Below are 15000 nucleotides of genomic sequence, written 5' to 3' on the forward strand. Positions count from 1 at the left end.
AGATTTATCAATGCTGTTTGTGTTAGAACAGCTAATAACATTATTTTATGTTTGTATTAGATAAATAATTCTGGATTAGTTCTTAATTTGAGGATAAATTACCAGAGAGGGTCTACAAGCTCTATCTTACTCTTGAGTGTAGTAGATATTTCTTTATTAATTATTATGGGTGTTGAGATGCAGAGAGGCCAGGCAAAGGCCAGTGACAGTTAGGCAGCATGAAATTTACCTTGAAAATGAAAATATTAGATTTTATGTACAGATTAAATCATTAAAAAATGGGGCCTACCTGTCATCAGTGACACTCTTTCCAGAATGTTCTTGATATGTAGAAACTATAACTATAAGGAAACTATCCAAGCTCTGTCCCACCAGACCACATGTAATAGAGGTTTGCTAGCCTTTGCTAGATTGCTAAAGAAATGTAAGGCCATAGGGATTGCTTGACACATCTGCTACTAGGATTAGGCCTGTCATGCTGGGATGATGTTCTGTCACATCCTATCATATCATGGTAGAGCATCCTTCATGCCAAAATAGGACAAAATATGTTCAAACGAATTGAATGAAACCTACATATACATACAGTGGATTCATTAGTTGTGAACAATTTTACAGGTTAAATCAAATAGCCCATACCCTATCCATAGATGTGGGTCATTGAAACTAATAATTGTCAAAGTTAGAATTAGGTACATTATTATATACTAATGGATGATTTATGTAAGATTTCTGTGGGTGAAAGACAGGATTCTCAGCATAGTAGTAATATTTGCTTGTAAATCTACTTCACCTGGATGTTAACATTAGATGAAGTAGTTTTGAGACTTCTGGTACCATTACTAATATGAATTAAAGGAGCATTAAACCTTTTTCCATTGTTTATTGAACCATTGATGTTGATGCATGTACGAAAACACAGTCAAAGGTGATATTCTTTCTTTTTATTTTGTTTATAGATGAATGGCTCCAGAAATGGCCTACCTGGTTTCCCTTATCTGCCCCATTTCTTGAATTTTTAGAGAGAAAAGTATTTATTTCATTACTATTATTTTTGTTTAATAATACAATTAATGATAATAAGGATAATAACATGACCAACAATAATAATTGCATTAAAAACAAAAAATACTTCCCTGGAAAATCAATGAATAAGGAAAACATGAATGTCAGGTAGTCTAATAATTTACTCCTTTGTGACAGCATTATAATAAAGAATGCATGATTTGAGGCAGTCTATTTTTTTTTTCTTTTAATTCTCTTTTGACACTTTTCAGACAATACGAAGCCAAGAGAAGCGGAAAGAGACCGAGGGAATCATACGTGGAGGATGAGTTAGAGAAAGCAGTGAAAGATGTTATTAACAAAAAAATGGGATATGACAAGGCTGCTAAACTATACAAAGTTGAAAAGGAAGCTATACGGTACATGGTCAGAGGGAGACGCTCGGAGAAAGGTTTGCCATTTCATTTTTTACTTGACTTTAAATATGCTGTAGTTCATTGTTATTCTTTGGATATAAGTAAAGATCATGTAAAAGTACATTTCCTTCTTATATGTAGACTATTTAGTCTTTCTCTTTCTAGAACACCCTATTTCTTTTTATAGTAATGTGGTGATAGAAATAAGTTGTAAGCAAAACTCTTATGACATTGTTATAGGTGATTATCAGTTCCTGACACTGATGGCATACAAGATATTGTAAAAGGGTGAGAATATGGACCACATGTCATGAATGAATGTACATTTTGATATAGAGTCATGCCTGTTTAAAGGAAATTGAACTGTCATTATCTTATGGCACCTTTATATTCAGGGTTATGGTGCATCCTTAAAAAATTCTAAGAATGTCATAAATATATATATATATTTTCAAATTTAAGGCCTTAAAATTTAAGGCCTTAAAAAGTCTAAAAAACAGAGCTTTTTCTGTTGCAGGCCTTAAAATGTTGTAAATCTGTCCTGGGCCTAGATGTACATATAACTGTTACCATTTACTTATGGGTCATAAAAAAAAAGAGAGAGAGAAAAAAAGGAAAATCTGGCATGCAATCTAGCCCAGAGCCTTTGGAAAAATCAGTGATTTTTTTTTTTTTTTTTATCTTGGTCACCGATGCAACAAGGAATGCACTAATGGGCAAGTGTGTTTTCAGCAGCAAGTGGCTCCAGGTCTTAAAAAGCATTTGGTGTGATTCTTAAGGTCTTAAAAAGGTCTTAAATTTTTTCATTTTATTTTGCAAGAACCCTGATATTGTTGTGGATACTATATATTCCTTTTGAAGACAAAATTTCCTTATATGGATCATTTCAAAACTTCTCACATTGAGTGCTGTGTGCCAAGAACTATTGCCCTATGTAAAATTGTTTTAGCATAGTTCTCTGTGCATTTCAGGATTTAAAAAAAAAAGTTCTATAAGTCTTGATTCTGACTCTCTGGTTTGTAAATAACAGCTAACACTGAGGACTCGGATGAAGTGGAGTGCAGCCAGAGCAATGACTCCCCTATGACCCTCGTGCCAGAACCCGTCCTTGGTGAACCTGACCCTAGAGCCGCTCCCTTGCAACAAAAGCCAGGTACATTAGTCTATGCTCTGAGTCTGACAGAACGAAAGGAGGATGCGGAGGAAGGTGAGAGGAGAATAAGTTAAACAGAAAGTAAACACAGAGTTGGTAAACAAGTTGAGTTTAAGATTTTAAATTACAAGAAATAATGAATAAGTTTACTCTAATACTGTAGTTTGCTATTATAAAATAAAAAGATGTTTTATATTAAATATTCACTGAAACTTATGCAAAATAAACATAAGTATAAAGAATGAATGTTGTCTCCTTGTTCTACAGAGCATTACCATCTGCAACACAATAATCACTTAATGACTGTGCTGTCAGCTCTTGCCCAAGATGAAGTGTTCGTGGATGTCACTCTGACTGCTCAGGGGCATTCTGTTAAAGCCCACAAGGTAAAAAGTACCGTCTTTACACACTAAAAAAGGCTTTATCAGTTGGCAAAACTGATTCAGATGGAAAATGGATAAGCAGTTTAAGAGATGTTTAATTTGTGTCTGTTATACTTTACAGTCTGTGCTGTCTGCCATGAGCCCATACTTTAAGGGTGTACTACAGGATAACCCATGCCAACACCCTATTATTATTATGCCACATGATGTCAAATTTGAGGAGCTTGTGAACATAATAAATTATATCTACAAGTAAGGATATTAGATTTCTTTGAATTTTTTTCATGTTATATAGAAAACTTGATTGATAAATATGATATATATATGGGTTTACTCAGTTTCTGCTCTCATTACAATTCATATGTATATTCATATATTAAATGTATATTGTATATCATGTCAGATAGAGAATGGGGGTAATTGAATATACCACTATATTAGTTGAAAAATAAAGACTGCTTACTTTGAAAATATAGACTGCTTACTTTCAAGAGCCCATTTCAGGGGTGAGGTGACTGTTGGAGCAGGAGAGGTCAAGTCCCTATTGAAGGCAGCTGAGGTACTTCAGGTGACTGGCTTGGTTCCCTCTGAAAATATCACCATGCATCCCAGCAATGAAGACCTTGCCATAGCCAACACGATAAATGACTTCCTCACCTCGACAAACAGTTTCTGTGCTCCAGCTACCGACGTCACACAAGTTAGCACTACTCCAACTGCAGTAAGCAAGTCTCAAAGTGCAGGTACTCCCATAACTCCTGAGTCATCTACCTTTCCCACATTCATAGTGCAGGGGAAGGTAATTAAAAAGCCAGGACCAGTTCAAGCGAGTTTGCCACTAGAGGAAAGTATGAAGACACCATATGAGTTTGTTAATGTTGACATGGAATATATGAAACAGGTAAGCCTAGACTATGTCAGCTACTAGTGAAAATATTATGCTTATAATGACAGTAAAAGATTTGTTTTTTCTTCTTTTGTTTCTTCTTCTTTAATTGTAATGATGACAATTCACAATCTGCACTGAAGTATTAGCACTTTACAACAGAAGTATTTGCTGGGATTTTTAAACAATTTTGTTGCAGCTTGCAGTAGAGTGAAGGTGAAATTTGTTCAAATGATTGCTCCAGGAATATATATACATAAATACATTATGAAAAAAATTATGATATGAAAGCCACTTTAAGACTTAGAGCACATTTTTTTTCAAAGGAGATTTAGAATTTAAAACAAGATATCACGCACTTTCATCCGCAGAGTACTCCAACATTAGAAGGAAGAAGCATACAGAGTTTTGCTGCGCCACAGCCGCAACACACGGCACACATTGCTCCCACTCAGCCACATCAGAAAAACGGTGAAACATACAGTCCCATGGGGGGAGGAGGAGGAGTTAAAGAAGAGCTCCAACACAGCTCACGTCTTGAAGAGCATCATTAAGGTGTTGAGGTACGATTACTCTGAAAATAAACATTACATTCGTATTGATATGAAGTCACAAAGAAATTTAGGAGGACTTTGTTAAGAAGAAAGGTAACACTTACAAGTGGCTGAGTGTTTCTAACTGCACACATAAATTTTTATCTAAAAGTGAGGAGAGTTGCAAAATGTCCTAGATAAGTAATATTACCTACTAGAAAATAGTTTGCAAATGAAAAAAAGGAAATTTGACAAGTATAGAATAAGGAAAAAGGATGGGTTGCTAGAATGTGCAAAAGAAATTTTGGCAAAAGTTAATAATTCAGCATTTTTGGATTTCATTTATAAGCTTAATATATACAAGTTTTTTAAAATCATTGCAATATGGAAATTAAGGTTTTGTAAATGGAGGTAATTCATTTTTAAAGGTTTATTAACTTGCTACTGCTGGAGATGGCATGTATAGACATGCCATACCCCATGTGAATTTAGTTTATTTATTGGCTGCACAAGTGCTGTCATTAATGAGTCAATACCTAGTAATACCTATCTCACTTGCTTACCCTTTCCCTTCATTTTCAAAAAAAAGAAAAAAAAAGAAAAAGAAGAAGAAAAAAAAAATAGATAAAAATTTAAATTGCTGTCCATAATGTTAAAATAATTATAATCATTATAATGGCTGTGATAATAACATCAATATTGATAACATTAGTAAAAAAAAAAACATTTTTCCTGAAAACAAGAAAAAGTGAATTCAGATGAGGTCACAAGGTCTACTAATTGCCTCCTTTTGTGGCTAAATACTTGGGCGGCCATTTAAATGTACATTTTTCAAAGCAATATTACAGCGAACACTACTTTTTTCCGGTGACCTGAGGTGAAATCTGTGTAGTATGAAAATACTATTTTCAAAAGAATGCAACAATTTTTTTGTAGCTGCTGTCTGTAAAATGCTAATATTTGGTCCAAGACAAATAGTTTCTGATTTATTCATCATAAGACTTTGGGAAAATTACAAGAGTAGCCAAGTGCATTTAGCTCCACAAGTTAAAAGATTAGGTTTATCTCCGGAGAAAGGTAATGCTCTGCTAATATGTTTTTTTTAGAACTAACTTTACCTTACCATACTTTACTTTCCCTAACCTTACTGTGTCACCTTGCCTTGCATTGTCTCAATTTGCTGTGGCTTACCTTTGCCTTATTGAATCTAACCTAACCTGCTGAAGGTGTGATCTTACCTTACTCTATAGTGCTTTAAGTTACTCTTTTGTACTGCACACTACCTTTTGTGCTGTCAAACCTTTCTTACCATAGCAAATCAGGTAATGTGGTTTCTTCCCTTGTAATATTTTTTTATCTTCTATTACTGAACTTTACTATATGTAACATACCATACCCTTCCCTTCCCTTCCTTACCGTTCCCTTCTCTTCTCTTACCTTACCCTACATTATCTTTCTTTATCATGCCTTAGCATAGGTTAGCTTGATATACAAATATGCTTTACTTAACTTACTTTTAATTACTTTAATATAACTTACCTTACCTTACTTTACCTTATCTTACCTTACCTTACATCACCTCAGCTTGCCTCAGCTTACCTTACTTTTTACCTTACCTTGCTCATCTTACTTTGCCTTACCATACCATAGCGCAGCATAAGTAACTTGATATTTTGATACTCATACCTTGGAATACCTAACATTAACATGCCTTCCTTTGCCTTGTTTTATATCACATTATAGTTCGTCACCTCACTGTACCTTATGTTACCTTGTCTTGCCTTATCTCATCTCATCTTACCTCACCTCACTGTATCTTGCCTCACCCTAGCTCGACTCACTCATCTCACCTCATCTAATATCATCTCATCTCACATATTCAAATCTATTATTTAGTAGAATTGGTTATACTTTTTCTAAGGGTGAGAACTGGTAAAGTGTCATGTTTCAGGAAAAAAATATTACAGAGATTCAAGAAATATGTTTCAAGAAAGGATGAAAACAATAGAAAGCAAAAGAAAAAAATATGGAAATAAACAGGAAAAATCAGAAAATGAAATATGAAAAAGTGAATGATGATGATGAAAAGAAATGGAGAAACACTGAAGAATAGGGAAAGGTGTAAATAAAAAAATATTTCATTTCAAGTGAAAAAAGAGAAATTAAAGTTTTGAAGGGGAAAATAGAGAAAATAAATGGAAATTAGAATTTGAAATAAAGAAAAATAAAGAAAATAAAAATGGAAAGGAAGATTGAAAAAGTATCACATACGAGTGAATGTTCAATAATACCATATATTATTTGGTGCTGTTAATTTTGTACACATGGAAGAATCCTTGAAATCCATATTTTTTCTGTGTATTGTTGAGTGAGGGGAAATAACAAAAAGAAGACCAGCTCAAAAGGTCATTGGGTAAGAAATAAAACCCATATTTTTTCTGTGTTTTGTAGAATTAAGGGAAATAACTAAAAGAAGACGAGCGTTAAAGGTCGTTGGGGAAGAAAGGATAAGTAGAAAAAGCTGGAAATGCTTCATATATTTTTTGGGCCTTGTTTCTGCAGGAATACAGTTGTCTTCCAAGATTAGTGTGATACAGTTTTCATTTGAAAGTATGTCTAATTGTCACACAAAAAATTCTTACTTAGATATTTGTTTGTGACTATTGACTGTTTGTTTGAACTCTTTATTTAGTGTTTTGTTGTAGGGAATACTATATTTGAGCCAGTGCTAATGCTTAATTTTTAACATTTACAGTTGATATGGAAAGGATATAATATTTTCTGTCTTTATGGAAAATCATGAAAAAAGTGACTGTTGCACAGGTAAGGAGTTTAGAATGTCAACTACTTGTTTTTGGATTTACATGACTGACAACTGTAGAGAGTCTTGGTATTGGCAACTAAAATTACAAAATCATTGTGTCAGTAGGTTTAGAGAGATTTAGAAAATAAAAAAATTATCTGTTGATTGCTGTGTTCCAAAAGGCATGAAATTGAAAGTTGTTAAGATTATGGGTTGTTGCAGAGCCTCCTAAATTCGTATACTGATGTGTATGGGGCTTATTAGTGGATATGGAGGAAGTCTGTATGTATGTACACTTATCTTTACCATCTTGATGACTGGTTTTACAACTTTAAGAGTTCGCTTAGAGAGTTTAGAATAGGTAGAGGAAATAGCTATTCTAGTTAAAGGAAAAGAAATATGATGCCTTTAATCTGAATCTGCAGTGAATTCATAATTTCTCATAATCATTACTAATAATACTTAGGAGCCAAGCATTTATTGTGCCGTTGGATATGGATTGTTTATTGCATTAAGTGAAAATTTAATTCAGGCACCCAGGTCATCAAAGTATAAACCAAAAATACTGGATCTATGGCTACTTTTGTTGCGTAAACTTTGTAGCATTTTGCATCTAACGAGTTTGACTCTAGACCATGCTTGGTGTGAAAAGGATATTTTACATTTAGCTTCATTTACAAAGATGGAAGGTCTTGTAACTTTGTTGATGTGTCTTAATATAGACAATACAAATATATCAGTCTCGCTTATGCTGCATTATTATTATGAGTAGTGTTAACAGCATAGCAGACAGTGGAAGGAAAGTTCAAAGTGTTACTATTTATTAAACAGGCTGACCATTTTTATATAGGATTACGATGAGTGGCTTTATTTTTTCCGTCCAAATAACTTAAAATGTCCCAAAAGAATTATGTGCTTTTTAGACAGACCTTTAGCTGTTTTGGATTTCCCATCAGTGTAATATAGTTAATAGATATTGATAGACTGAAGCATGTGAACTGTCATGTTTTTTCAATCAGATACTTTTGTTAATATTTTCCAATATTGGTTGGACTTTTTATTTCTTTAAGGTATCCGAAAGAAACCTGGTGGAAGAATATTGTGATAAATAAATATATATATATATTTTTCTTATGAAAAATAAAATAATATAATACAGATTTTGTTTTAGTACTCCACCACATACGTGCTAATGTTTCTGTTTAGACCTACTGAGAATCTCTTGTTTTGAATAAAATATTTTTTATGAAGCAGGTAACAGTGCAGACCTATTTTTTATCATTTCCAAAGTGCCAAATGGTTCTTACAAGAGTATGTAAAAGTATAGGTTACAAACAAAACATATTAATTAAAGATGCCTAATATTCTAATACAATTCAAACTCACTATAAAGTAATTGTACCCTTGTTCTATCTCTTTAATTTTCTTGGAATGCTTTTCCATCTCCTTAATTATGTTGGAATGCTTGTTTTGATTTTGTGCGATTAAGAATTTGCAACATTTACCATTTTGTTCATACCTGATAAACATTTCAAAACTCTGTTTTAATGAGAACTAAGTTAATTAAAAGAGAAAGAAAGAAAAAAAGAGAAATTCTGAACAGAGGTTCTGGAGTTTTCAAAGTCCAAGTCTACTGAGTAAACCAATGTCATCATCATGGCTCACAATAGACACCCATCACTTCTCCCGCAATATATGTGTGTGTGTGTGTGTGTGTGTGTGTGTGTGTGTGTGTGTGTGTGTGTGTGTGTGTGTGTGTGTGTGTGTGTGTGTGTGTGTGTGTGTGTGTGTGTGTGTGTGTGTGTGTGTGTGTGTGTGTGTGGTTGTGTGTGGTTGTGTGTGGTTGTGTGTGGTTGTGTGTGGTTGTGTGTGGTTGTGTGTGGTTGTGTGTGGTTGTGTGTGGTTGTGTGTGGTTGTGTGTGGTTGTGTGTGTGTGTGTGTGTGTGTGTGTGTGTGTGTGTGTGTGTGTGTGTGTGTGTGTGTGTGTGTGTGTGTGTGTGTGTGTGTGTGTGTGTGTGTGTGTGTGTGTGTGTGTGTGTGTGTTTATATAATTTATTAATTTAGAATTGGACAATTTACCATTTGCTCTCAACATTCAAGACTTGGAATGACAAATGTCTTCAACCATTTTCTGAACCCATTCAACAATCACTTATTTTGATTTGACAATTCACGAAACTTGTCAATTGCCACGTATCTCTGAATGCCTTCAAGAGTCAACAAAACCTTTCAAAGATGTGATTGAAACAATCATCATTCGAAAACAATGTATTCAACCATCGTTAAAATAAGTAACAGAAGTAACAGTCATTAATATTTCCATTATGTGTAAACTTACATTAAGGGACGAACTGCAGGAAACATATCGTGTGTGGAGCGACATCAGTAGCACAACACTATCTCGTATTCGTTGATTCGGTACTTGTTTCGAATTCGGCAAATTATGGAGTGTTTCGATCGGCGAAAAACACCAGAAGTGAAAATTTCGTCCTGACAACGTTTTACAGATTATTATTTAGTTTTTGTAAAATGTTAAAAGAATTAGTGAATTGTCAGTAAAGAATGAAATGATTTTTGAATATATGTAAGGATTGTCATTTAGTGAACGATTGTTGAAAAGTTTTGGATAATTATTATTTGTCTAGTGTAAAATGTTGAATCCACAATGAACCTAGTTCAATTGCAATTGAGAAAAGGTATACATATGTTAGTATAAAAAAACATCATATATATATATATATATATATATATATATATATATATATATATATATATATATATATATATATATATATATATATGTGTGTGTGTGTGTGTGTGTGTGTGTGTGTGTGTGTGTGTGTGTGTGTATGTGTGTGTGTGTGTGTCTGTGTGTGTGTGTGTGTGTGTGTGTGTATGTGTGTATGTATGTATGTATGTGATGTGTATTTATATGTATATATGTATATATATATATATATATATATATATATATATATATATTACACATATGTACACATACATATATGTATATGTATGTATACATATACATGTATGCATGCATGTGTGTGTTTATGTTTGGGTGTTTGATGTGTGTTTATCTGTATCCTTAACTAACGCATTTTCGCCCCAAGTAACATAACGCGACGCCTTTAAGCCCAGATAAGCGTGTGTCGTATAACCAGCTGACTCATCGTCCTCGAGGGAATTCCTTCAGCTGTCTTTCGAAGAGCTTACGCCTGAGATACGAGGAAGAGATAACGTAAGGGCGCCCGTTCTGCCAAGTGGCTTCGGAAGTTGTCTGATCGATGTTTTGATGATATCGTCTCTCTCTCTCTCTCTCTCTCTCTCTCTCTCTCTCTCTCTCTCTCTCTCTCTCTCTCTCTCTCTCTCTCTCTCTCTCTCTCTCTCACTCCTGGCGTTTGGATTTCATCTTTCTGCTCCAGGTTCGTACCACCAGATATTCACCTACACACACACACACACACACACACACGTACACAAACACATGCATACACGCACACGCCAGAAATACGCACACACACGTACATACATACACTACATATTTCCGGTATACTTCTGTTTTCAGACATCTTTCCTTGAAGATGACTGTTGAATATGAAATGAACTGTCCACAGGTTTTGGTTATCAAATTCAGGCAAAGATCCAATTCCATATCTAAATTTCGGTAATGGGAATTCGATTTCAGAAAACCCCATTCATTTGCACGCCAAAATACAAACACAATCTATAAGATAACGTGTTCCACTTCCGTTCACTATCTTATCAGTGACGCTAAAAAGAATCCCCAAGGTATATGCGCTTATCAGCAAGATTACGCCATTCCGAGGGTGCATGATAAACCTTACGGCGGGGATCATCAGTACTGCGCTAGCATCTTCTGCACCATGACGTCGCTAACTTGTCTTCTGATCGTCTGCATATTAGCCATGAATTTTGTCCCTTCGGCTGCTTTCTGCCTCGACTACAAGTACTGCTACAACGAGGATTTCCTGAACTACGACAAGCTCGAGATCCACCACGAGGACCACGAAGAGAGGTCGGCCACTACTTGCGCGATGCTGTGTCTGCGGGAAGACCCAGAGACGCTTTTGGTCTTCGCGAAGGTGATCGACATGAATGAGCGCCTCGTGTGTGGCTGCGGAGGCCAGGCTGCTCTCGGGAACGGCTCGGGGACGATGAACGATTTCTTCTGCAAAACGTGCCCTGACAGCGAAGAGAAATGCGGCGGCGAGAGCTCCATCAGCGTGTACCTTATACTTCATAAGGAAGGCGAGTGTGACGAGCCCGAAACGACCACTCGACAAACAACGACGACTCCTACAAAGGTTGTTACGGTTGAAACAACACAACCATCGACCCATATAAACTTATTTCAATTAGGGTGCTACACAGACGGAGACGTACAGGAGGAACTCGCTTACTTGAACGTTCCAGAGGCAACTGTAAACGCCTGTGCTGCGACCTGCAACAGGGTTTACCCCGAGAAGGACCTGTACTTGGTTAAGCGCAATGGGACTGGCCTACTCTGCGGATGTGGGTGAGTGAACGCTTTCCTTAAACAATGTTTTAAGCGATGTTCGTGAACACTTTGTCAACAAATATGCAACCACCACCACCATACCCCACCACACACGCACACAACCCCCCCCCTACACACGTACACCCCCCTACACACGTACACCCCCCCTACACACGTACACCTCCCCCTACACACATGTACACCCCCCCCCCCCTACACACACGCACACAACCGCGCCTTGCACACACGTAGACAAGTTGAACGATTTCCTTAAACAATGTTTTAGGCAATGTTCGTGAACACTTCGTCAACAAATATGCAACCACCACCACCACACACCCTCACACACGAACACAACCCCCCCCCCCACACACGCACACGAACACAACCCCCCCCCCCCGCCACACACACACGAACACAACCCCCCCCCCCCCCGCCACACACACACGAACACAACCCCCCCCCACACACACACACGAACACAACCACCCCCTCCACACACAACCACCAACCTTCCACCACTACAAAATGTCCCCCCCCTCCGCTCCTCCCTGCAGGCACGAGTCATCCCTCAGCGCCTCGACTCAAGTAGCCGAATCCGAGTGCGACTTCCGCTGCAGTGACTCCCTTCCCTGCGGCGGACGGGACTCCTTCAGCGCCTACGGGAACTCAGGCTGGGTCGCTCGGTCGTCGTGGACTCTTCTTCTGTTCCTCGTTGCTGCTCTGGTGGTCGGTCGTTAAGTGTTCTTTTTTTTCCCCCTGTAAATCTATATCGTGTTTTGTTATCATCTTTCTGTTGTTGTTCTATATAATGTTTTGTTATCATCTTTCTGTTGTTCTTTATTATGTTTTGTTATCATCTTTCTGTTGTTCTTTATTATGTTTTGTTATCATCTTTCTGTTGTTCTTTATTATGTTTTGTTATCATCTTTTTGTTGTTCTTTATTATGTTTTGTTATCATCTTTTTATTGTTATTATAATTATTACTCTTATCATTATTATCATTCTCATTGATATGATTATCATCAGTATCATTATTTTCATTATTACTACTACCATTATAATTATCAGAATGGTAGAAGTTCTTGGATAAAAGGAACAAAATAAGGTGATTTTGTTTTTGTATTATGTTGCGTTTGTTGTATTATTTCCCCATAAAGTTGGCTGTGATTTGTGTTTCTCTTGCCTTCGGGGAGACTAAAGAAAGAGATAAGAGAGTTGAAAGAGATAAGAATACGGTTACAAATAAGAACTACTTTTGAAAATGTAACGCCATTTTTTTTTGGTTTTACTATCCGCCTACATTATCATTTTTAGCTGATAAGATTCTAGCTTGGCATTTCCGCGATACCGATAATTCCATCCTGTTTATCAACTCTTCTTCTTTTCCCGTTTTCTTTTCTCCCTCTTCTACTCCCCCTTTTCCCTCTTCTTCCTCTCTTTTCCCACTTCTTCCTCCTCTCTCTTCTCTTTTCTTCCCCTCTCTTCTCTCTTTCCTCTTCTCCCATTCTTTCAAATTTCCTCCTCCTTCCCTCTCTTACCTTCCTGCTTCCCTTCCTTTTCCTACTTCCCTCCTTTCTCCCTCTTCCATTCTTCTCCCTTTCTGCTACATTTCTTTCTTATCCTCTCTTATCCTTTCTTATCCCCCCTCATTCCCTCCCTCACTCTTATGCCATCTCTCTTTCTCTTTCCTCTTCCCTCCTCTTCCTTTCTCACTCTCGATCTCTTTTTTTATTATCATTTTATTATCATTATTATTCTTTTCAGTCAAGGGATTGATTTGCCGGAGGAATGACTGTTCACTTTGCCCTCAGAGCTTCAGAGCTTTGCAGGACAAATCACTGATACGTCTGGGCGTCTCAAAACATTTAGGATATTAGAAAAGGATAAAGATTTTAAAGATAAAGAAAATAAGATTAAGTTTTAATTCCATTTGTTACAGTGGATATTCTTTGCTGTGACATACTGTCTGTTTTATTTTGCTTCTAAATCTCCCCCTGTGCGCAAGGAATGGCCGGGATTGACCATCCACTGGCAGCGCGCGGGACTGAACGCGGGTCACCAAGATTGCTAGACCAACACGCTGACCGCTGCGCCACACAGCACAGCAAAGGGTTTAATAAAAGGTGTATGGATTCACGAATATCCAGTCAAGAAAGAGGAAGAGATCAAAGAAAGGATCCCACCAAGAAAGGAAAAAAAATGAAAAGAATAGAAAAAAGCTACCCAAGCTCAACCCATTCAGTGGACTTATATGTAATACAGATACCCATTCGTACACATACATATATCTGTTCATGCCTACATATATATATATATGTGTGTAAATGCATAAGTATATATATACATATATACAAACATATGTGTATATATACAAATGTATATATATATATATATATATATATATATATATATATATATATATATATATATATATATATATATATGCACACACACACACACACACACACACACACACACACACACACACACACACACACACACACACACACACACACACACACACACACACATATATATATATATATATATATATATATATATATATACACACATACGTACACACACACACACACACACATATATATATATGAATATGTATACATATATATACATTCATACACACACACACACACACACACACACACACACACACACACACACACACACACACACACACACACACACACACACACACACACACACACACACACGCACGCACGCACGCACGCACACGGACACATACACCCATGAAAACAACCAATACGCATGGAATGCCTACCTTAATGTGTATGCTGTTCCTATAGACACATTTTACCCAATTCAGAACCCGTCACCAGCTTTTCTTATGATGCAGCACAAATATCATCAAGGCAAGAATTCTTCATACCATATCATAAAGGTAACATTTCCCCATTAAGGTAACAGTTCTTCATACCATTCAATACGAGGACACCAACACGATCTTATATCAAATGAATATATTTTTTTTAACAAGAAAAAAAGATGTTGGGTAAGAGCTATATTCATATTTTTTCCCCCTGAAATATCTATCAATGAAGACAATACCACGGACTTAACGAGAAGTTGAATGTGAACAAAGGAGTTGCAGAACAGGAACTATCGCTTTTTGCATGAATTATGAATTGCATTTTTTCCTCTCTCTATTTATGTACTGATATATTGCGGTGAAATAAGCGATCTGCACGTCAGTGAAGTGAAAGAACGACATAAGAAGCTAGTTGAAACTGAGACGATATAGTACTATAGTATTGCA

General features: G+C 36.4%; 2 protein-coding genes and 1 long non-coding RNA gene across 5 annotated transcripts in view; 2 read left to right on the forward strand and 1 right to left on the reverse strand.

Annotated features, from left to right (window-relative positions):
• LOC113827075 (broad-complex core protein isoforms 1/2/3/4/5) overlaps positions 1-7314 on the forward strand; it is an 8756-nt gene extending 1442 nt beyond the window's left edge. The window contains exons 2-8 of one of the 3 annotated variants that reach the window (XM_027379968.2): positions 1278-1456; positions 2452-2628; positions 2842-2960; positions 3079-3209; positions 3462-3858; positions 4215-4406; positions 7132-7314. In XM_027379968.2, coding sequence (XP_027235769.2) covers positions 1278-1456; positions 2452-2628; positions 2842-2960; positions 3079-3209; positions 3462-3858; positions 4215-4397 — 1186 coding nt within the window. In that variant the 3' untranslated portion in view covers positions 4398-4406; positions 7132-7314. Of the gene's footprint in view, positions 1-1277; positions 1457-2451; positions 2629-2841; positions 2961-3078; positions 3210-3461; positions 3859-4214 lie in introns of all 3 variants that reach the window. The other 2 variants (XM_070134188.1, XM_027379969.2) reach the window with 2 other exon arrangements.
• On the reverse strand, positions 4209-9617 carry LOC138865052 (uncharacterized). The gene is made up of 2 exons (XR_011399286.1): positions 9518-9617; positions 4209-4417 (listed from the first exon to the last, which is right to left on the reverse strand). It is a non-coding gene; the product is annotated as an uncharacterized lncRNA (long non-coding RNA).
• Positions 9618-11027: 1410 nt separating this feature from the next.
• On the forward strand, positions 11028-12872 carry LOC113827095 (uncharacterized). The gene is made up of 2 exons (XM_027379992.2): positions 11028-11719; positions 12259-12872. The coding sequence occupies exons 1-2, from the start codon at positions 11067-11069 to the stop codon at positions 12440-12442; spliced, it is 837 nt and encodes a 278-aa protein (XP_027235793.2). The 5' UTR covers positions 11028-11066; the 3' UTR covers positions 12443-12872.
• The last annotated feature ends 2128 nt before the right edge of the window (positions 12873-15000 follow it).

Source organism: Penaeus vannamei, chromosome 19, assembly GCF_042767895.1.
Source record: "Penaeus vannamei isolate JL-2024 chromosome 19, ASM4276789v1, whole genome shotgun sequence".
Taxonomy (NCBI): Eukaryota; Metazoa; Arthropoda; class Malacostraca; order Decapoda; family Penaeidae; genus Penaeus; species Penaeus vannamei.

What these genes read in the sequence shown, in the direction of transcription:
- LOC113827095 (XM_027379992.2), top strand. Translation starts at nt 11,067, where the DNA reads ATGACGTCGCTAACTTGTCTTCTGATCGTCTGCATATTAGCCATGAAT. An exon ending in GGCCTACTCTGCGGATGTGG is followed by an intron (nt 11,720 to 12,258) that starts GTGAGTGAACGC and finishes TCCTCCCTGCAG; the next exon opens with GCACGAGTCATCCCTCAGCG.